The 22,651-nt window shown below is 44.7% G+C and overlaps 2 protein-coding genes across 3 annotated transcripts in view; one reads left to right on the top strand and one right to left on the bottom strand.

The window, feature by feature from the left end:
• The window catches only part of Naa25 (N-alpha-acetyltransferase 25, NatB auxiliary subunit), a 50,397-nt gene extending 37,740 nt beyond the window's left edge, over positions 1–12,657 (top strand). For both annotated transcript variants that reach the window (XM_021633170.2, XM_060382463.1), the window contains exons 20-24: positions 995–1,060; positions 2,311–2,408; positions 3,625–3,735; positions 7,230–7,376; positions 9,918–12,657. In XM_021633170.2, coding sequence (XP_021488845.1) covers positions 995–1,060; positions 2,311–2,408; positions 3,625–3,735; positions 7,230–7,376; positions 9,918–10,040 — 545 coding nt within the window. In that variant the 3' untranslated portion in view covers positions 10,041–12,657. The remainder of the gene's footprint in view (positions 1–994; positions 1,061–2,310; positions 2,409–3,624; positions 3,736–7,229; positions 7,377–9,917) is intronic.
• A 1,792-nt stretch (positions 12,658–14,449) lies between these two features.
• Positions 14,450–22,650, bottom strand: Erp29 (endoplasmic reticulum protein 29). The gene is made up of 3 exons (XM_021633169.2): positions 22,492–22,650; positions 16,868–17,006; positions 14,450–15,271 (listed from the first exon to the last, which is right to left on the bottom strand). The coding sequence occupies exons 1-3, from the start codon at positions 22,633–22,635 to the stop codon at positions 14,772–14,774; spliced, it is 783 nt and encodes a 260-aa protein (XP_021488844.1). The 5' UTR covers positions 22,636–22,650; the 3' UTR covers positions 14,450–14,771.
• Between the last annotated feature and the right edge of the window lies 1 nt (position 22,651).

Here is a 22,651-nt window from a genome sequence, read left to right as displayed (position 1 = left end):
GAAAAATAAAAAATAAAGGCATGCGCCACCAATGTCCATCGATTATTACTTTAATTTTTTTTGTTTTATTATTTTATATGTATGGGTGTTTTGCCTGTGTGCATTTTTATGCATGATATGCATGCCTGGAGCCCTCAGAAGCCAGAAGAGGGGAGGCCAGATCCCCTGGAACTGAAGTTACGGTTGTGAGTCACCATCTGGGTGCTAGGAATTGAACCTGGTTCTTCCACAAGAGCAGCCAGTGCTCCTAACTGCTGAGCCATCTCCTACAGCCCCAACTTTTAATTGTGTGTGTCAGGGTGTGCATGGGATGTCATGCGCCTATGGAGACCAGAGTTATCAGCTCCCCAGAGTTGGAGATAATCTGTGTGAAAGATATGCTGTGTGAGCACTCAGAAATGTGTGCTGGGAACTGAACTCAGGTCCTTTATAAGAGCAGTATTTACTCTTAACTGCTGAGCCAGCTCTCCAGACCTGTCCCTACAGTTTGTTCATTCATTCACTCACTTCTTTTTAAAGATTATTTATTCTTTATACAATGATCTGCCTGCATGCCAGAAGAAGGCACCAGATCTCATTAATGGGTGGTTGTGAGCCATGGTGTGCTTGCTGGGAATTGAACTCGGGACCTCTGGAAGAGCAGCCAGTGCTCTTAACCTCTGAGCCTCATTCATTCATTTTGTGTGTGTGTGTGCGTGCATATATGTACATGCCACAGCATTTATGAGTTCAGAGGACAATTGAATAGGAGTCAGTTTTTTCCTTCTACCAAGTGGATCCCAGGGATCAAACTCACTTCTGGAAGCTTGATGACAAGTGCCTTTCCCAGCTCTCTGCTTTTTTCAGCATAGCTTGTGTGCTAGTCTTGAACTTACTCCTGCTGCCTCAGTGTCTTGGGTCCTGGGATCACAGTTATGTGGGGCCATGCCCAGTTTGCTTCTTTATCTTTCTAAAAAAAGAGAGAAAGAGTTGATTGTTTGTTTTTCATTTTTAGAGGGTACAGTGGATATACAGGAGCGAATAGAAAATAGTCTTGCATCTTTACTAGAACTTTTGAAAGGTAAGTTCTTACCATAGATTTCTGAATTGTGTCTGCCTGTCTGACAGTAGTTCACTGTTTAAAGTCTATAAACACATGGAAGGATTGGAAATAATAAGCATATTTTTGGAATTTTAACTATTTAAAGTTAAGTGTTGTTGCTTTTATGTTTTTGAGATGATCTTCCTGTATATTCCAGGCTTATCTCAACTTGCTATGTAGCCCAGGGTGATTTTTACTTGGTGATCCTCCTGCTTTACCCTCATGAGTGCTGGGATTACAGGCATGCAACAGAACCAAGCCTTGAAGTTAAAATTACTACAGAGCACTTAAAAACTAGTATAAACTGGTTACAGTCTTACCTAGACCCAGTGTGGAGTTATACTCAATTGCCATGGGTGACTCTATGGATATGGGTGTTTATGCTAGGGAGAGGTAGATGTGTGTGACTCTGTGGGTGAGAGGGGGAGAGAGGTAGGTGTGGGGTGTCATGGGTTGTGCAGAGGCTAGAGGTTGAGTGTCTGTCTTACCACATTCTACCTTATTTGAGGCAAGGCCACTTACTAAACCGGGAGTTCATGGATTTGGCTAGACCATCTCTGCCAGTTAGCCCCCTGGGACTCTACTCTGTGTGTTCGTGTATGATCCAAGCACTTCATTAACCAAGCCATCTCTCCATCCCCATGTAGATGCTCTCCTACAGTGACCTTCCTATCGTTTCAGGTCACAGTGGCACGGTTCTTTTAAACCACCCTCTTAATCTTCACTTTATGATAAGCTGTATTCAAATCTCTTAGCTGATGGCTAGATCCTAACATGTATAATTTTTAAGACTACTTTTCATATTTTGGAGACTGTAGCTCGATAATTGTTAAGACTTTTACTTCATATGCCTTGAATCTTTTGGTTGCTGTTTTATTTGGGAGAGGTTTGATTTTGGTTTTTGGTGGTACTGGGGATGGTGTGTGGGACCTGGAGCAGGACAGGCAAGCACTGACACTGAGCTACGCTCTCATTCCACTGTAGCTTGGCTTTATTTGTTTTTTAAGACAGGGTCTCACTTTGTACCTCTGGGCAGCTTGGAACTTTGTATGTAGACCAGGCTGGTTTTGAACTTGGAGATCTGCCTCTGACTCCCAGCGCTGAGATTAAAGTATGCGCTACTAGGCCTGACTTGGATTAAGTTTTTATGTCACCAATTTTCAGATTCTATATCCTAAAAGTATCAGAACTTACGGAGAATAATAGCACAAACCCTCTTTCTCCCTCAGGTGTCTTCAGCACATGTAAAGGCAACCTCTTGGAAGTTAAAGATGGTAATGTGAAGACCCAGCCTGCGGTCCTAGAGAACCTTGTCTTCTTTGTTGAGGTGTGTTTGCATCCTCCTAAGGCACATGGCCTACCTCTTCAGTGGAGCATGGGCTTTACACCCACAGCTTACCCTTTCTCACTGATTGTTTGTGATGCTAGACACAATTTTCGTCATTTCCTAAACTGGTTTTCTTCACTCTGCTTAGGGACAGCTTATGAGTGGCATTCTTTTCTAAGAGGTTTGCCAAAGTCACTGGTTTGTCTTCTCTCCTTTGACATTTTATTTGAGTTCATTCCTCCATTTGTTTTACTTACTACCTAGCGCTCTGCATTATGAAGGAGTCTGGGAGGTGGGGGTAAAATACAACTTAGTTTCCTTGAACTCTGAACCCTGCCTTGGTTTCCCAGGTGCAGGAGTCATGGACTCATGCTGGCACATATAGCACAAAGCTCTTGTTTTTAGACAGATTCTATTGTTGTTTTAGATTTACGTGCATGTGTGCACCTGCTTGAGTCCATGTGCACCTTGCATGAGTACCTGCAGAAGGTCAGAGGGCATTGGACCCCCTAGAACTACAGTCACAAGCAGTTATGAGTTGCCATATGTGTCCTGGCACCAAGCCCAGCTCTTCTGCAAGAGCAGCCAGCACTCGCCAGTAGCCATAATTTTTTTTCAATTCATGTGTGTCTCTGTTCTTTTTCCTGTGGCCTGAAGTATCCAGAAGGTCAGATGCTCTGCTTTGGTGACTGGTGAGAGCCTAGAGCTACTCAGTGAGGGCTGAGCAGTTGCTGAGCATGCATATGCTCACAGTGTGGGACAGGAGCCAACTGACTGCTCAAAGGTCTTTCCAGCTGAGGACATCCCAGGTTTGATGCTGAGTCTTCTGACTGCTGTGTGGAGACTCCATGGTTTAAGGAACCTTTGCATCCCTGCCCTGAGGTGTGGACTTTACACTCAGCAAAGGAATGGATTCCCCACTGAGAGAAGGGAGGTAAAATGGAATGTAGCAGAGCGAGAGCCACAAGGAATGCTAGGGGCGAGGCTGCTGTGGCAGACGGGCAAGTACAGGAGGGAGCGCCCTCAGTGGAAGAAAGGGCGCCTGGCTCACAGTCACGGCCTGCGGCCCTGGTTGGCTTTCCCGCTGCCACGGCCGCTGCTTGGCTTCTGCAGAACCGCCGGTTGCCATGACTTTGTTTAAACCTTTGCTGCTGTCTGCTGTGTAGACAACCTTAATGTAATTTGTACTGACAAATTTGTAAATTTCCTCTTTCAGACTATTTCTATTGTCCTTTGGGTGTCCAGTTACTGTGAGAGTGTCTTGCGGCCATACAAATTAAATATACAGAAAAAGAAAAAGAAGAAAAAAGAAACCAGCATCATCATGGTAATAACAGAGAGCAGCCGACAACCTGGCATGGCTGCCTTTCCTTCTGCTGTTTTCCTGCATGCTGTAAGAGCCTTCAGGGCTCTGTAGGCCCCTTTTCTCCCACAGCTTCTTGAAAGGGCTTCCGTAGTATGTTGCCTGGACTTGTAGTGACTTTGGAGCCTCAGCTTTCCCAGTAGCTGGGACACAAGTATGTGTTGGTTTGGAGGCAGCCTCACTGTAAACCAGCTGTCGCTGAACTTACAGTGTTCCTGTTTCCGATGCCTGAGAGCTCTTTCCCCAGTCACATCCTTACAGTAACGGGGAAAGACTAATGGCTCCATGAAGATCCTTCCCCAGTCATTACCTGCTGACACTCAGCCACATTTGCTGTCTATCTTGTCCGTTGAATCATTTGAAAGAAACACTTCAGGCTTGTGACACTGAACCTGTGTATCCAAGGTGGTCATATCAAACCTAAGCTCTTGGTGCTCACACTGAACCACGGCCTCAGAAGGCTCCAGTGTGGAGTGCCTGTGCATCCCAACTACATCCTTACTAGTCCTTTTCACAGTGATGCAGCTTTTCTTTTCCCTCTCTCTACCTTCCTTGCATTTGAACACACCTTAACTTTTTGTTTTGTCTGTTTTTGAGGAAATCTAGGCAGGTGTGTGACAACAGTCAAATAATATTTCCTTATTAGATACAGGCAGAAATTCAGGCTAGACACAAGCACTGTTCTTTCAGTTAATTCTTTCAGGAAACACTGGTATTTGTGCCTCATTCTTGAGATTTTAGTGTTGGATGAAGGGAGTGTCTTTCTGGTTTATTGCAGAGGTTCTCCTCTCCTTCTGTGATTGCACAGTAGACTTAAGGCTGGGGAGCTACCTCAGAGCTGTGGAGAGCTTGCTGTGCTCCCCAGACCCTGAAATTGGTTCCAAGTGCCATGTCAACCCCCTTTATCCCTAGCTTTAGTGGGCTCACATTCACAGGCTACAACACTGTCATGTCAGCACATTCCTGAAATTCCAGGACTCAAAGAGCAGAGGCAGGAGTATCACAGCAGGTTTGAGATTTGCTTGGTTTACATAGAGTTTCTGGCAGCCAAAAAATATTCAGCAGAAACAAACCTCACATAAAGTTAAGTCCCATGAAAGTGTGTAATCCTAAAACCTACTTGAGAGTTTTTATTGGTTTGCTTACTTATTCATTGGTTTATTTATTTGAGGCAGAGTCTCTCTACATAGTCCCTGCTGTCCTACAGTTCACTGGCTGGCCTCAAACTCAGAGATTTGTCTACTGTCTACCGGGTGCTGGTTTTAAAGGGGTGAGCTGCTGCACCTGGCTTGTTGTTTTTCTAGTTATTACAGTGAGCTATGAACATGTGACTAGAGTTTACTCATGTTCACAGCTGATGCAAATCAAGATCATGCTATGTAGAAGGTTCTGAGCTGAGCAAGGATGATAGTATTTAGCAGGTGGAGGCAGAGAGGTCAAGAAAGAGTTCAAGGCCAGCCTTGGCTACATAACGGAGTTAGAGCCAGACTAGGCTATGTGAGACTTTTTCTTAACAAAAATCTGCAACTTGCATATTTTGTTTTATTTTTTATTTGCTTAGCATATTGGCCTTTTTATGTCAGTAAATACAACTGCATCTCAATATTGATAGCCATTCCTCCATTGTACTAATTAATGTAGTTTATTTTTATTGATTTATATGGAATTGGTTCATATCTTGACTGTAGAGATCCTCTTAGAATCTAGACTCAGATCTAAGTCCCTCTAGCACTGACCACCATTTTCTCAAGGCTGAGCCTTTAGGAACATTTCTTGAGTGAACAGCTGGACAGTGTCAGTTTTAACTCTTTATTGTAGAGTTAACTTTCAGGCTGGCCTTGAACTCACGATCTTCCTGCCTTTGCCTCCCAGAGTGCTAGGATTATAGGCCCGCGCTACCATGTCCAGTGTAAAAAAATTTTTTTAAATAAAAGTGTGGTGGTTTTGTCCACATGTATGTCTGTGTACCACTTGAGTGCCTGGTCTCCACAGAGGCCATCAATTCCCCTCAGAGGTGTGAGCCACAAGTGGATGCTAGCAATGTCTAACCTTGGTCCTCTGCAAGAGCAGCCAGTGCTCTTGACTGATGATTCATCTCTCCATCCTTTGCTCTGTTATTCAGTGAATGGATTCATTTTGAAAAAATATGATAATCTTTTTAATGGTTTTCTAGGTAAGTGTCCTCTTTAGAAAGGTCTTTTCACATTTACACAAACTGATACTCAAATCTTCTTCTGGTATTTTTGCTATTGTTGAATCTGGATCTGGCTTTGAATTCCATATGTAATTAAGGACAGCCTTGAACTGATGCTGAAATGACAGCTATGAGCCTCCATGCTGGCTCTTTTTTCTTCCTCTTTTACTCACTGTAGGATGGCCAGGGCTACATAGCAGGATCTTATGTTAAAAAAAAAACAAAACAAAAAAACAACAAAACGAAAACAAAAAACGAAACCCAGGACCCTAAAAATAAAACAAACAAACAAAAGGAACCAGAACATTATGTTTCTGTCTCCCATTAACATTGGAAATCTCAGATACAAAGAAGGAAAGGAGAATAAAATGTTTTCTTTGGTGTGTGTGTGTGATTTGTCATATAAGTGTGAAAGTTCACAAATAGGCACATTTGATCAAGAGGTGGCTGTCAAGTCAGATATCATCCTTGGTTGCTATTCCACCTCACACAGTGAGGCAGGGTCTCACTTGTTTGACCAGAGCTCACCAGTTTGACCAGTCTAGATTTCCAGTTTGCTCCTGGGGTTCCTAGTCTCTGGCTCGCTGGTGCTAGTATTACAGCCAGCATTTACATGAGTGCCGGGATTGCACACTTGTAAGTTTTTTACCCACTGAGCTTCCTCCTCAGTCCTGAAAACAAAGCCTTGTTTCCCCTCCATCCTTTACTGTTTTTGCACATTTCCAGCCCTCGGGAGTCATGAACAACTAATAGACTTTCTATTAGTTCTTCTGCTCATATGGAAGTAAGAAATAGAAATTCAGTGGGTCCAGTGACTCATGCCTGTAGTAATCCCAACACTCTTGGAGGCAGAGGCAGGCAGATCTCTGTGAGTTCGAGGTCAGCCTGGTCTACACACAAACCCTATCTTTGAAAAACCAAAAAGAAAGAAAGAGAGAGAGAAAGAAAAAAATTCATTTTAAAAACGGGGGGGGGGGGGGAAGCCCAAACCCTGGATACACCCACATTGGTAGAATGAGTGCTTACAAAGCATACATGCTGCCTAGGTTAATTCCTGACCCCCTTTCCTATCCAAAGAGTGTCTTAACCATTACCGTCAAGTTGCAGCTAATTGGTCACTCCAGGCTGTGTGTTTATCCCAAAGTGTATCCATCCCTGTGGTCACAGCATCAAACTTTGCATGGTGGAAAGTTAGCATTTTGTGTTAGAAAATAGGAGATGTTGTAAAAGCTTTTAACACCTCTTTAAATCTTCCTCACCCCAGCCTCCAGTCTTCACCAGTTTCCAAGACTATGTTACTGGACTTCAGACTTTAATCTCCAATGCTGTGGATCATGTTAAAGGACTTGAAACACATCTAATTGTACTTAAACTTGAGGAACTTACTTTAGAAGACACTTCTATCTCTCCGGTAAGAGAAGACAGGCAATTAGCATGCTTTCTGCACATGTCATGAGGACCAGTTAATGCTCAATTCATCATTCTCTCCCTGCAAGACATAGAACCATGTGTTTTGGACACCAATTTTTTATTGTGATAGTTGTTTTCAAACTTACATTGTGGTGAGATTACATTTTGGTGATAGGGTTTTCCTCCTATTCCATCCCCCAACCCAGTATATTTTCTGTGCCTGTCCTGTACTAAGAGGACTAATGCCAAGGGTTGGTGGTGTAGCTCAGTTGGTAGAGCACTTGTCTAGCATACCAGGAAGCTGGGCATGGTGGCACACACCTTTAATCCTGGTACTTTGAAGCAGGAGGATTACTCCAAGTGTGAGTCCAGTCTGATTTATGTAGTGCATTCTAAACCCATGAGGGCTAGATTAGCAAATTTTTACCAAGCAGGGAGAGGGAGGAGACTAGCTGTGGGAAGGTGTGCTGTGGTACTATGGTCTACTGATCTGCCTGCTTCCTGAGTGAGAGACAGTGGTTCTGGGTTGGTGCTGCGAAGTCCCTCCTTTCTCTCTGGTAGCTTAGCCTGGTGTCAGGGACAGCGATCACAGGCTAGATGCTGTCCCTGACTGTACAGTACTCTGGGAAAGTTTCTTTCTACCCAAATGGAGAAGAGAACCTGACTGATTTTGAGCACAGTAGTAATGTTGCTAGTTATGGCCTGATTTAATTAGTCCCAATCCGCAGAGTACATTGCACAGATCTGTAGGGCACCTGGCTCCTGTCTGTTTTCCCTTTGCAGAAGATCTGATCACAGCCTCACTTTGTGCTCTCCTGCCCCAGTGTCAGAGTAGTAGGGGTGAAACCACATGCCTGGGCTGTCCTCATCTTTTCATGTTGTTTTGTTTTAATTTTTAAAAAGTATTAAGTTTGAGTGTTTTGCCTGTGTGTACTTGAGCTGTAGTGGACATCTTTCTTCATATTTATATTCATGGAGAAAGTGTAGAGTATTGTATTATTCAATAGCGCTGGGAACTGAACCTAGGTCCGCTGGCTCTTAACTCCAGGGTCATCTCTCAATTCTATTTCCTTTAAGCACGTGTTGTATTTCTTGGTAGACTTTTCTTCCTAGTCTCCATTCTGCCTCATGGGGTACCCAACTAAAAAGAGCTGTAGTGGACATCTTTCTTCATATTTATATTCACGGGGAAAGTGTAGAGTATTGTATTATTTAATAGCGCTTTCTGTAACTTGGGCTTTCTTTACACAGCTACACAAATTTGTTCGGACTGACTCGTGCAGTCAGCCTTGTATTTTCTTTTAGCTGTTTGTATCAAGAGAGGAATGACCCACAGCCACTGGCATTATAGGTTTTGGGAGGTAGTTGCTGTTGAGTATGGAACTCAGCGTGTTGTATGTTTGAGATGAGTGCTTTTCTACCGTCCCGCTACCCCAGTCCTCTAGGTTGTTATTCTTTCAGTGTACACACACGCACCCTGAAAACCAAAAACTGGTGTAGCTCAAGCCCTCTAAAAAACTGCAGTGTTTGCATGGAAACTGTGCATCCCCTGGTTCCATGGGACTAGGCTACATGTGATTCCTAGCTCATACAGTGTCAGTGCTATGTAGATCATTTTTATTCTGATTGGATCTTAATGGCCATAAAAGAGTCTGTTCAGCAGACTCAGTTTGCTCTTCAGATTAGTTTTGTGAAATGTGTGTTTATCTCTACAGCCTATGGCTAGAGACAGCTAAATTTGCTGTTTTATTGTGTAATACTGAATTCAATGTACTTGGAGCTGTGTGTGGTAGTACATACTTTAGTCCTAGCACTGGGGAGGGAAGAGTCAAGCAAGTGCATCTCTTGATTTCTAGGATGGCCAGGACTATTTAGGGGAGACTCAGTCTCAAAAAAAAAAAAACAAAAATAAAACACAACATTTGCACATATTGTCTTCTATTCACCTGTTTCTAAGGCCTACCGCATGTACATCTAACACTGTTCGTCAGAAGGTATGCCTGATTTTGGTTGTAGCTCTGGGCTTTGAAGCACTGCCAACCTCATGTAGCCCTCCCTACTCATGACTCTGTGTTTGAGCACTTATTTTTGTGGTCTCTACCACAGTAAGTTTTGAACCTCTATACTGTCACAGGTCAGGACTCATTTTGGGGGATTGAGTTGGTATGGACTCCAGTATTTTAATAGGAAAAGATGGTGGTAAAGCTGGTGCTATTGAAAGTAGCTGTGATGGTATCAAACTAGTGATACAGGTTTACTTTATTTGAAAAAAACTGGAAGCCTCAGATTTTATACCCTGACCAACTTATCATAAAATGGTTCCCATTATGTGTCCAAGCTGCTGAGGAGATTCTCCCACCCTCCTTGGCATGGGACACATACCTGTTTACCCCAGTCTGTGCCACATGTGAGTTACCTAGTGCCTTCCTGTTTCCCTTCCTGTATATATGAACTGAAAAGATGTGGGTGTTCTGGGTGAGATCACTTTAACACGAGTGAATGGTTTTCCAGCGAGACTATTTAATTGTTGTTTCTTCTGTAGGAAGAAAGAAAATTTTCAAAGACTGTCCAGGGGAAAGTACAGAGCAGTTATCTGCACTCACTTCTGGAAACAGGGGAGCTGCTAAGAAAAAGACTTGAGACCACAAAGAAACTAAAAATTTAAGGAAGAATGAACCACAGACACTGACGACACTACAGCAGAAGACGACCACCACCTTCCCCAGCAAAAGCAACATCTGGCTGGCATCGTTCTAATCCAGAACTTCCTCACAAATGCATGAAGGACTTTGATCGTGAATTAATTTTTGAGGTATTAAATATATACAACGAATTAAATTATTGTATATAAACCAGAAGCAGGACCCTCAACTGGGTTTACCACTCTTTATACCTGTTCATATCCACAGGACAGCAACAAGTGAACCCCACTTCACTCCCATCACCAGAAATGTCTTGGGTGGAGGTTTCTTTACAAGCAGCAATAGAAATTCAGTTTAAAGCATCGACCTCAGAGCAGGTGGATTGCTCTTCCGTCATGCAGTGGGAGTTTGGGTTTGGTCTTTTAGCCACAGGAGGCAGAAAGCAGTTGTAGGAGCAGACATGGAAGCAGGGCTTTTTCTATAGCAGCAGGTTGCTAGTGAGGCTCCTACAGAATCAGGGTAGGTCCACAGAGGGTCAGGTGAGAAGTGTCATGAGCACATGCTGCACACATGACCACAGGTGCTCAGTTTTGGCTTCATAGTTCTGACAGCCAAGACATACCCAGTCCGATCCTGGGAGAGCTCAGACTGTATAGCCCGCCTCGTGCTTCATAAGCTGCTGAGACCTTGTGCCGCTGGTCCTCTAGGAAAGGTGGGAAGAGCTGTTGAAAAAGAGGTGTACATGGTTTGTGCAGGCGATTCTGATACGTGTGTCATTGGTTTTGAGTCACATTTTGCAGCCAATTCATGAGTCTCACAGATACATATGCATAAATATGCTTGGAAACAAAGATTTACTACTTAAGTGTTTTTAGGTGGGGTGTTTGGGGCAGAAGGAATTGTACATTATGGATTTAGCCTAGGTTTTAAGTTTTAGGTTGACAAAAGATACATTTTACAATGGGCCTAATATGGGTCTGCTTTATTGACACTTGAGAACTGCATCAGGATGTATTGACTTTGTTCACCTGAAGTTGGAGGTCTGGTCCCCAAACACGCAGCTTGAGAGGCTGGTCTGACAGAAGATGAAAGCTGCTCTTGAACATGTTGTGCCGAGCTCTTACAGCTCCTTCGGTGACTGTTTTGGGGTCTGAGTCACCTCTTCTGTTCCTGTCCCCATCACCTGACTCCTCCGAGTCAGTAACTAAAGATGAAAAGATGAATTTGGTGATGATTGGTCCTCCCACCGACTGTTCCAGCAAGAGGCGGCACCAGCTGAAGGAGAGCTGACAAAATCTTGGTGGCTAGGTTTGCATTTTATCCTTTATCTTGACATTCTTAGATTCACAAATTGGCATAGTGGTTAGTAATAGTTTAAACGTCTAAGGAAGCCTATAGAAACTACTTTTTTACTTGTAAGATGTGCTGGAGCCTAGACCATGTAATCGTACCAGAGTGTCACTTGCTCTATCTCAAAAGAAAGGGCCTTTTTGAATAAGATGGGTTGAAGACTCTGATTTTGACTTGCCTTGAACAACATGTGGTCATTTTCTGTAGTTACGGCCTGTTTCCCATGGGACTGGGCGGGCTTTTGCCTGCATTGTGGCTCCTGGAATGTTTCTTGGGATATTCAAATTATACTGTATGTATGTGGCCATAGATGCTCTAAAACATCTGTCAGCCATCCATCATCAGTTAGATATGGACTCTGTGGGCTGGCTCTGGTCCTCAGGCATAGCTCCTCTCTAGTGGTCTATCCAGTCAGTCCTCTGCCTCGGCACCTGGGACCTCCACTGGTCTTACTGACAAATAATGTCATGTTGGACTTATACTTCCTTTGTTACTTGCTGATTTTCTTACTAAATGTAGCATTTCAATTAGATCCAATTCTTAAATTTTGAGATAATTGTAAAAAGAATGAAATTATGAAGAAATGGCCAATATCTTTTATCAGTCTATTCTTTTTGGAAGCCGTCATGCACTATAAATTGTGTACAGTTAAAGTGTATATACATATATATATGTGTGTATATACACTTTTTTACTTAGTGAGTAAAAGCACCCTCTCCCCATGCTTGTATGTCATTAGTATCTGAGGAGAATGCTCAGAGACTTGCTGCTGCTGCTGCTCTGGTTTATATGGTTTTGTTTTTGTGTGGTAAATTGGTATTTAAAAAACAAAAAACAAAACAAAACAAAAAAAAACCACGACTACTGTTTACAGATGAAAAAAAAAAATCACTGCTTTTTATACTACTGAGATCCTAAGTCAAGACTTTCCAAAGCAGGCATTGGGTTCAAGTTACTTCTCTGACAGAGCGTCCTCTGTAGTGTCTCCACATATGGAGAGTGTGCACAAACCTAGGTGTGCTGCCATTGATTTTGTATATTTTCATAATTTTAATTGTTCAAAATTGCATTATATTTTGCAGTCACCATGTTCAATCTGTATTTGTCTTTCACTTCAACTTTTTCAATATAAAAAAGGGGTTCAATTTATCTGCAGGCTTGTTGAAACTCTTCCTACTTTCCTTTGTGATTTATTGGTATGGGAAATCTGCTCTTGAGAATTGAGTGAAGGCAGCAAATTGGCTTTAACTGGACAGGTTTAATTTACATAAACATTTTAATTTTAGTTTGGCACTGCCTGGTTTATTTTTGTTCAGTCTTAAAAGTTAAAGCTTCCTGGCACACACCTATAATACCAGCAATCAGGGAGACAGAGGCAGGCAATCTTGATAAGTTTGAGGCCAGCCTAGTCTACAGAGCCAGTTCAGGACAGCCAAGACTACACAGAGAAACCCTGTCTTCGGGGGAGGAGGGAGAACTTCCTAAACAGTATACCTCATCTCAATTCTGTACTGAGAAGCATCCCTAATGTGGGTTAGCACAGGGTAAACCTGTAATCCCAGCTCTGAGAGATAGACAGGAGGATCAGATCAAAACCATGCTCAGCTACTAGACACTGTCTCGAAAACAAATGAAAGTAAACAAAAACCAAAAGTTTAAAGGTCAAAGCTAATCTTTTTGGCTTAACAGTAGTGCCTTGCACAGTCCCATTTATTAACTAACTGGTGCATTTGAGCCATTGTCAGGTACCATGTCTGTTAGTCCCTGGGACTCTTAAGTTGTGTTGGAGGCTGTGTGCTGGAGTGTGTCAGTGTGTGTCTGGAGACCTGTATGAGTCACCTAGGAATGTGCCTGGAAGGCTTCAGGCAGTCTGGTGACACACACTGACCATGAAGTGGAAGCTGTGGCTGTTTTTGTTTCCTTTTTGTCCTTAGCAGGTTTTGCCTGCTTTTGCAGAGAGGAATTAACTTCATGTGAATGTTTTCTTCCTTTAACAAAAAGATGAATGCTCACCTGAGCCTCACTGCTGTTCTTACCTTCCCTACATGACGCCAGCTCACAGATGCTATTACTGCCTAGCTAACTAACTACAGTGATGAGTGCAAGACAAGTCACATCATCACATTATTTGGGGTTTCCCACTGCAGTTCATGCTCAAAAGGCACAATTTTATTCAATTGCTAGCTTCTCTGGATCCCAGGAATATGCATGAGTCCCACATAAGAGTTAAAATCTCGACCCAGGTTGGCCGTGAACTCCTTTCTGCTGCCTCACTCTGCCCTTTTTAATGGCATTTATTACTAGAAATGATCCTGAATTAATAAGTTCCTCTCCAAACTATTTGAGAAAATGTCCAGGTTCGTTAGAATAAAATTCTTTATCTTGGATCCAGTGTTTGCTCCTTCAGGTTACTAAGGAATTCCCTTCCACTGTATGTAGCCGTGTGATGCTAGGAAAACAGACTCTAGGTAGCCATAGTTGCAGCCTGACTACTGCCCTGGGCCAGTGTTATTGGAAGGAAGCATCTGGCTGCAGTATGTGGGGAGACTGCATTTCTCTGACATATGCAAATCTCTTAAGCAGATTCAGCTTTAAATAGAAGACACCATTAATTTGGTCCTGCTTCAGAGCTCTTGGGGTAAGAAAATGGGCTACCAACTGGAGCCCAGCCTGTCTCAGGTAGCCCAGGCTAGTCCTCAGATTCACTTTGTAGCTGAAGCTGGCCTTTAACTCCTGATCCTTGTGCCTCTACCTCCCTGTTGCTTGGGTTACAGATGTGTCACCACAGCTGGCTTAGATTGTATAAATTCTCAAACAGTACATCAGGAAAACTAAGAATTTGCTCTGTAGAGAGAAAGCATGAAACATAATGCCCCATTGTTTGTTCAACCATAAGTCAGAAGGTAGAAGCACCCTGTACCTTGCCATAAATGATTCTTCTGAGAGTGGACAGCAGAAGAAAGAAACAAGGCTATGCCTTGTGCAGGGAAGAGTTCCCTTGAAGAGCAGAATCCACAAAAGCTTAGACTCAAAACTGAACTCTAATCATAGGCCAAAAGTACAATCTGAAAAGAAAACCATCTAACCAAAACAGACTTTATTTGAACAGAATTACACTCGTCAAGGACCTGAGCAGTACCTCCCTCTGTAGCACCAATTCTTCTGCAGGGGTATTTCAACAGCCATCTTGACTGAGCACACGCACAGGCTCTCCACAGACTGGCTCTAGAGATGTCCTAAATATGGTCTCAGCAGCATGAATGTCCAGGCATATTCAGGGCTCAGGTTTCTGGCTCAGTACTGCTTTGCTCCACTGCCCCTTACACCCCACAGGAGCCCCACAGTCAGCAGGTAAGCTCTCCCCTTCCCGCCCTCAGCAAACCCTGGAAATCCCTCATGCCCTGTCACAGCTCCTCCTTCTCAGCCCCCTTCTTCCGGAAGGCAGTCAGGATGTTTAAACTCTTCTGCAGCTCTTCCTTCTTGCTGTCACTCATCTTGTTCTCAATCAGCTTGCTGATCCTAGTCATCTCTGAGGCAGGAAAGTCTTCACCTTGGTCCAAGATCTTCCCCATGATCTTCAGGTACTGGCTGGCCCACTTCTTCTCAGTTTCCTTCACACCAGAGAGGCCTTCCTGCCCCTTTTTCAAGATGGCCTGGCGGGCCTCTACACTGGAGGCCTTGATGAACTCGCCTGCCAGGGCATCATAGGCAGGCAGGCAACCAGGCATGCCTAGGTAGACCCCCTGCCCCTTTAGCCAGCGCTGGATGGCTCCAACCTTAACTGCCCCACTGTATGGGACAGGGTTCTCAAAGTCCCCGTCTCGGAAGAGGTAGAACACTGGGTAGTCCTCTTTGTCCAGCTTGTACTTTTCACTCAGCTCCATGTTCAGCTTGTCACCATAGTCTGTGAACAGAAACAAAATGTGAGGAACTAGCAGAGCACTGCTATGGGACCTCCTGAGCAGAGGGAGAAACTCCAAGGTTGGCTGTGTGTGTAGTTTAATGTGACGATCCATCAGAGACCTGGGTCTGAATTCTTTTCCTAACATGCCTTAGCGGTGTGGCTTTACTTGTGTCATTCAGTGACTCTGCCTTTTTAAATTTTTTTGGAAATGAGATCTTCTCACTATTGTCTCCACCATGTGCCAGAACCTGTTGTGTTTGTGAGGGTTCAGATGTCAAGCTCTGTGATGCTGCAGGGTAAAGAATGAGACAGGAGTGAAGAGACCCTAACAAATAGGATGGTGGCACAGTTTGAGACTAGGAAGCTCATGTGATCTATGAAGGCAGCTGTGGGACCTGACAGGAGGAGCTGGGGGAAGGTTTGGCAGGGACTGAGCTGCACATTCGGCTATAGCTTTATAGAAAAGGGAGCATGTAGTGAACTCTGGCTGCCACACAAAATCTGTAGGGAGACCTGGGAGGGAATGTGTACATCATTTGGAAGAATGAAGTGTTTAATGTGTGGCGGTAGCTCTGACGCCCTTCCCAATGGGCAGTAGTAGTCTCCAGTCTGAGGTCTGTTAGTAGGTCATGGCTGCCTGGGGTTGGAGTCCTAAGTCTGGCTTTTTTTTTTTTTTAATAATTTATTTTAATTTGGTGTGCATTGCTGTTTTGCCTACGTTTATGTATGTGTCAGATCTTGGAGCTGGATGACAGACAAGTGAGCTGCTATGTGGGTGCTGGCAACTGAACCTGGGCCCTCTGGAAAATTAGTCAGTATTCCTAACTGCTCAGCCATCTCTCCAGGCCCCTACATCTGGTATTTATCTGCCCCATTAAATTTTAAGCATTTGAGGTGACAGTCCCATAGTACTTCCTTCACTGAGGTGTCAGGACAAAATTCATGGAAAGCAGATAGTGGCCTGGCACATAACAGACACAGGATGAATGTTGGCCATACTGCAGTCATTCAGCAAGCTCTGAGGGAACAGACTGGAAACTGAGTCACCTGACTAACTGCCCTGGAGAAATGTGCCAGCCAGCCAGCTCTACTGCCACCAGACTGCTGGGAGGACACAGGTAAGGCCCTGGAGCTTGGGGTCTCCCAGCTGAGGTGATGGTACATCTTTCTCCTCATGCAGTGTTCAAGACAGGACTGAAATTCAGTGTCTACAGATCTCTGGACTGTCGCCACTAGATGCAGGTGACCACGAAGGCAGAAAACTGCCCTTCTATTTGTGGTGGCATGGGTTCATTTCAGCTAAATGCCAGAACCCAATGCTGTGGCATAAAAACTGAAATGAAGACAAGAGGATGGTGCTCCTCCCGACCTCTGCCTTGCAAGAACAGCCTTGGTTCTCAAGACAGGCAGTTATATTGGTCTGGGGCAGCACCTGCTTTGCCTCAGCTTGCTGCGGGTGCCAGACCCTGACAGACCGCACGACCAAATTCTCCAGGGTAATGGGTTGGAGGTATGTATTCCCCCTCCCAGCAGGGAAAGGCGCCCTAACTTCCTTCCTCCCAGCCCCATCCCCAGTCATTCTGGACTTGTCCATACCTGAGATTCCCACCTCTGCCACCAAAAGATCATCACTGGAGGCTGAGTTCTCAGCCAGTCGCTTGAACTCGTCCTGCTTCTCACCGTAGGGGTACTGGGTGTCGAACTTCACCAAGACGAACTTGCTTTTGGGAATGACCTGAGGGTGCATAGAGCTGAGCAAGTCGGGTGCTTAGGGACATTTGGGGCTAATTACTTTCCCCAAGGGGCCCCTGTTTAAGAAACACGGTGGAAAACAAGCTGTTTTATGCTCTCATTCACTGGTTCTTTAAAGTGTAGGACATGCTTCCTTTACAGTAGGTATGTGTTTGGACTAGCAAGACAATTGGAAGTCTAGCAATGGTTGAGCATGCCTTTAATTCCAGCACTTGGGAGGCAGAGGCAGGAGGATCTCTTGAGTTGAGGCCAGCCTGGTCTACAGAGTAAGTTCCAAGACAGCCAAGGACACAAAGAAATGTAGTCTCCACAAACAAACAAACACATAAAAAAAAAACCAGAGTTGTGGGTGAACAGAGCTACGGCCTTCCCCTCCAGTGTCTGAATAATTCTAAGACCTTAGCATGCACTCTGTTTTCCCTTGCCATGTTTGCCATTTCAGTTAATACTAAACCACAAATCTGCTAAAAAGCAAACAGCCACATAAAGTGTCCAAACTATCCAAGATGCTTTGGCCATGGAGGCCAGAGTTCAACAGATAGAAGGTTGGTAAAAGGCTAGACTTGGGTCAGTACCTTCTCTTAAAAAGACCAGAGTACCATTTAGCTACATTTCTGTTTTAAACTGTTGAGGTCAGAATTTTAATTGTGATGAAGTTAATTTAATGAAAATATTTCAGAATCTTAACAACTACAGTTCAGCCATGTGCACACCTATATTTCAGCACTCAGGAAGCAGAAGCAGAAGGACAAGATGGAGGTTAGGCTGTTTTACATGGGGAAACCTGTCAGCGAAGAAATAACAGTGCTACTTAGCCACCATTATTGTCCAGGTACCTTGCCTAAAAGGAAGACCTGTACCATCAAACCATCCTCCTGTATCCTCCATGTTGCCCTGGTTTGTCTACTCGGAATTACTCACAATGTAGCCTTCTGTGTCTCATTTCTCTGCCTACCATGCCTATAGAACTTGTTCTTGGTATAGCATATGCCAGTACTATATGCCTTTTTTTAATTTCTTTTTTGGAGATGGTCTGTGTAACTCAGGCTGGCTTACACTGACCCTCTGTCTCCACGTTCCAAGTGCTGAGGGTACTGGCATGCATCACCACACTTTGCTTAGTACTTCAGAAACCTACCCCATGCCCCAGGTAAACCACATCAGCTGACAGACTCTTGAGCTGTTTTTTCCTCCCCCCCCCCGCCTTTTTTTTTTTTTTCTTTTTTGGTTTTTGGAGACAGGGTTTCTCTGTGTAGCCTTGGCTGTCCTGGACTCACTTTGTAGACAGGCTGCCCTCTGCCCTCTGTATCCCAGTGCTGGGATCACTGGCTTGTGCCAGCAAGCCCAGCGCCTCTTATTTATTTTTTTAAGATTTATTTATTTGGCAGACAGTCCTGATGAGACCTGATAGGTTAGGGTCAGATGGAAGGGGAGGAGGACCTCCCCTATCAATGGATTGGGGAAGGGGCATGGGAGGAAAAGAGAGAGGGAGGGCAGGACTGGGAGAGGACTAGGGAGAGGGCTACAGCTGGGATACAAAGTGAATAAATTGTAATAAATTAAAAAACCAAAAAAAAATTTTTATGTAGATGAGTGCTCTATCTACTTGTACACCTGCCCACTAGAAGAGGGCATCAGATCATATTATAGATGGTTTTGAGCCACCATGTGGTTACTGGGAATTGAACTCAGGACCTCTAGAAGAGCAGCCAGTGCTCTTAAATGCTGAACCATCTCTCCAGCCCCCTCTTACTTATTCGTGATATCACTGCCCTAGTGTTTTGTTTGAGCATACAAACTCAGATCACCTTCAGTTTACTAGGAAGGGAGCTTCAGGGGGTCCTAATGGTGAGTCTACATTGAACTTACTGCAGACTGAAAGACTTCCTTTGGTGGCTTCTTTTAAATGCACACATTTTATCTAACTAGCTTTGATCAGTAATACTGCCTTCCCATCTTCAACTTAATTTTTTATTTTTAATTATGTGTATTTGTGTGGCTATGTATCTGAATACAGGTACCAGAGGGGGTCAGAAGAGGGCGCCTGATCCCTTGCAGCTGTGAGCTGCCTGACATGGGGACCAGGAACTGAACTTGGGTTCTAAGAGCAGCATTTGCTCTTAACCACTGAGCCATCTCTCCAGCCTCCTCCAACCTTTAATGCTTATAACTGCTATGTTTTCATCACAGGCAAACACTGAAGGTAAAAAGACATTGTTTTTTACATTCACTTGGTTTTACATTTTTAAAGGATATTAACATTGCCTAGGTACATGAAGAACAGAAGCCATGGGAACAGGTCACTGATAGCAAAAAGTCTAGAGCTCTAAGGGCCCAATAGCAGGAGAGACTGAAAATATAAATCAGATCATATCCCTGTGGCCCAGGTGGCCTTGTTTCTGCTCAGCACTTGCTCCAACTGTTGCTGCCTGGAAGCCTTTTCCTGAGTTCTTTTCTGGCTGCCTCTATCATTCAAGGCTCAGTTCAGATGTCCGCTTCTAGTAAAGAGGACTATGCCAACCACCTCTTACTTTACTTCCTTAATGCTCTCCAATCTCTCTCTCTGAAACTGTATTTGCTTATTTTCTGTCATTTCTACTAACGTGCATTTCTAAGAATATGGACCATGGCCTGTGTTCTGGTGCATTCTTCAAGTCCTGGTGTCTGGCCTATGATAGACACTAATGTGAACAGAGTGTGTACTATTGGAGATCTGATGCTACATGGTTGTGACTCAGTATAGAAGTGGGGTGATATTTCAAAAGCACAACGCAGGGTCCCTACCACGGGACCTACATTTATAATACAGAATACCAGTAGCCATGGGGACACTGGAGTAGAAAGGTAAATTTTAGCTAACAGGAGGCAGTAGTGTTGTTTAGTGTGTGTGTATGTGTGTGGGTACCCTCATACAAACACAGGAACTGAGGTCAGAGAACAACTTGTGGGAGTCAGTTCTCTCCTTTCATCATATTGGTCCAGAGGAGTCTGGCCATCAGGCTTTGTGGAAGTGCCTTTACCTGCTGAGCCATCCCGTAGGTCCTTCACTGGGTTTCTTAAGACAAAGAAGGTTTCATTAAGTTAACCAGACTGGCCTTGAACTCATGGCCAGACTTTCTGTCTCTGTCTCCCCTGTGCTGTGTGTGACACCATGTCTAACTGAAAAATCTATTCACCAAATAAGAATCTGCTAAGAGCCTATCACATCCTAAATGAACATAGCAGTGAACAGCACGGGGCCTCTCATCTAATGAAGCCTTCAAGTGAGAGTCAAAGTAATGAGAGAATGTTTTTCCAAGATGAAAATCATTGGAAGGCAGATTATGTAACAAGACTCCTGGACAAAACACCAGGAGAGGCCTCTTGTCTCTGAAGACAGTAAAGTTTAGAAGAGACTGGAGGAGACACCTGTTCATTCACAGGAACACAGCCTACCACCAGATCAACTGTCATATTAATAACCTGGGTCGAAGTATAGAGTCAGAAAAATAAATCAGATACAGCTAGTTGATGGTGGCACACGCCTTTAATCCCAGCACTGGGGTGAGAGGCAGAGGTAGGCAGACCTCTGTTCAAGGCCAACCTGGTCTACAGAGCTAGTTCTAGGACAGCTGCCTCTATCCTGTCTCGAAATCTCCCTGTCCCCCCTCAAAAAAAGAACAGGTACCTAATAGACATGTAGTATTCTACTATGGGGAATATGAATGACAAGAAAAAAGTAATAGGTGATATGTGCCCTAAGGGGAAACAAACAGCAAAAGGGTTGACATTCAAGTCTGGGAGTCTGAGAAAACAAAGAAAGGACTCAACGAGATAATATTTAACCTAAGACAGAACAATGAAAAGTAACCTATTTCAAAGACTAGGCAAAGAATGTTCTAGTCACAAGGCAGCCAGTGCAGATGTGCTAGCAGCTGTGAACTAGGGACAGTCAGAGAGAAGGCTTGTTTTGGCTGGAGCAGATTAGAAAAGGGGGTAAATAGCTAGGAAATGAGAGGCTACAAGGGGCATTCCTTATAGGACTTGTTAGTCTATTAAGTGGAATCTCAAGGTGCCAGGAGGAAGGTGAGTGACAGTCTAGAGCAGGGAGGCAGTCGGTAAAGATGGAGGAGCCTGGAGTGATTAAAATTCGGTGCAAATTTCTAAGAATAAGAACCATGGCCTGCACCTCCCCCTGAGCCGGGAGCAACCTTACCAGGCCACAGTGGAAGACAATGCAGCTACTCCTAATGAGACCTGATAGACTAGGATAAGGAAGGAGAGGAAGACCTCCCCATCAGTGGACCTGGGGAGGGACATGTGTGGAGAAGGGGGAGGGAGAGTGGGTTTGAGAGGGGAGGAGGGAGTGAGCCACAGGGGGGGATACAAAGTGAATAAAGTGCAATTAATAAAAATTAAAATTAAAAATAGAGAAAGAACCACGGCCTGTGTTCTGGTACATTCACACTTGGACTGTGGTATAACTAGATTGCTATTAGAGTTGAGTGGGTGATTAATATGTTTAACAAGCAATTAGGCAGTTTGTTCGTTTTTTTAATTCCTAAGAACCTTGAATGGGCTCTATGTCTCGGGTCCGAACAGCAACCATCTCCAAAATAGACATGTTCCACCACCACTCGAGACAGCACCTTTAAAATACTCTTCTGCTTCTGCTTTTCAGTTCCTCACATGAAACCAAAATAAGAAAATGACTACTTCTCTCCACCCTTAGCTCGCCCAACAGAGGAAGCGAGAAGCTGCTGGTAGCTAGACAGACGCCTGAGAAGGAGTTGGGTCCACAGAGGCCACTGCAATAGGACTTCAACATTTCCACCGTCCATTCACCCAGACCTAGATAGCAAATTTTGTGAAAATTGCTGGGGGTAGTGAAGGTTCCTTCGTGCCTTGATCTGGTCTTGTCAGTTTCGTTCTCTGCCCCAAGATGTTGTCTACAGGCGGCAGCCCTGCACCTTCGCATCCTTACACTTGGTAGGGGTCCGCGTGCTGTCTGAAGATGGTTTTGCACATTGCCAAGTAGGCTTCAATCCATCCTCCGAGAGGAGGGGGAGCGGACTCGCATGCAAACACGCGGAGTTCTCTTCGCCACCCCCACCCCATCAGGGAGCGTCGACCTCGCCCCGCCCTCCGGCCTTCCACTTGGGACTCGTGGATTGGATCTCTCCCGGCATTGTCTTTTTCCAATAGATAAAGGGAACGGACACTTAGTTCCCTTGACTTCGTCTTGGTGGCTCTTTTGTAAAAGGCGGTAGCGTGGACCCCGGCTGCAAAGCAAACGCAAGGGTGCCGGGAGGGGGGTCGGTCAGGGTGCGCCCCTGCTCTGTCAACACTGAGCCTACGGATCGACAGGCTGTCTAGGGATGGTCCTTAAGCACTGCCTGCTGCCACCCCCCCGGGGCCCAACGTCCCCATGGGCGCGCGCTCCCACGGACGTCTACCTGCAGCTGCGCACGACCCCCAGCCCTCATTACCTTATAGAAAGTGACTGTGTCCAAGGGAAGGGCGCCCTTCGTGTGCAGGCCGCTACCGCCATGCGGAGCAGAGAGGAGCAGCAGGCCCAGGAGAATGGACAGCAGCGGGGAGAGCGAAACGGCGTCCGGCACCGCGGCAGCCATCACGCCGGATTCCTGG

The sequence above is a fragment of the Meriones unguiculatus genome, chromosome 4, assembly GCF_030254825.1.
Source record: "Meriones unguiculatus strain TT.TT164.6M chromosome 4, Bangor_MerUng_6.1, whole genome shotgun sequence".
NCBI lineage: Eukaryota > Metazoa > Chordata > Mammalia > Rodentia > Muridae > Meriones > Meriones unguiculatus.
Note: the sequence above shows the minus strand (reverse complement) of the source record. Positions and strands in the feature narration are given on the sequence as shown.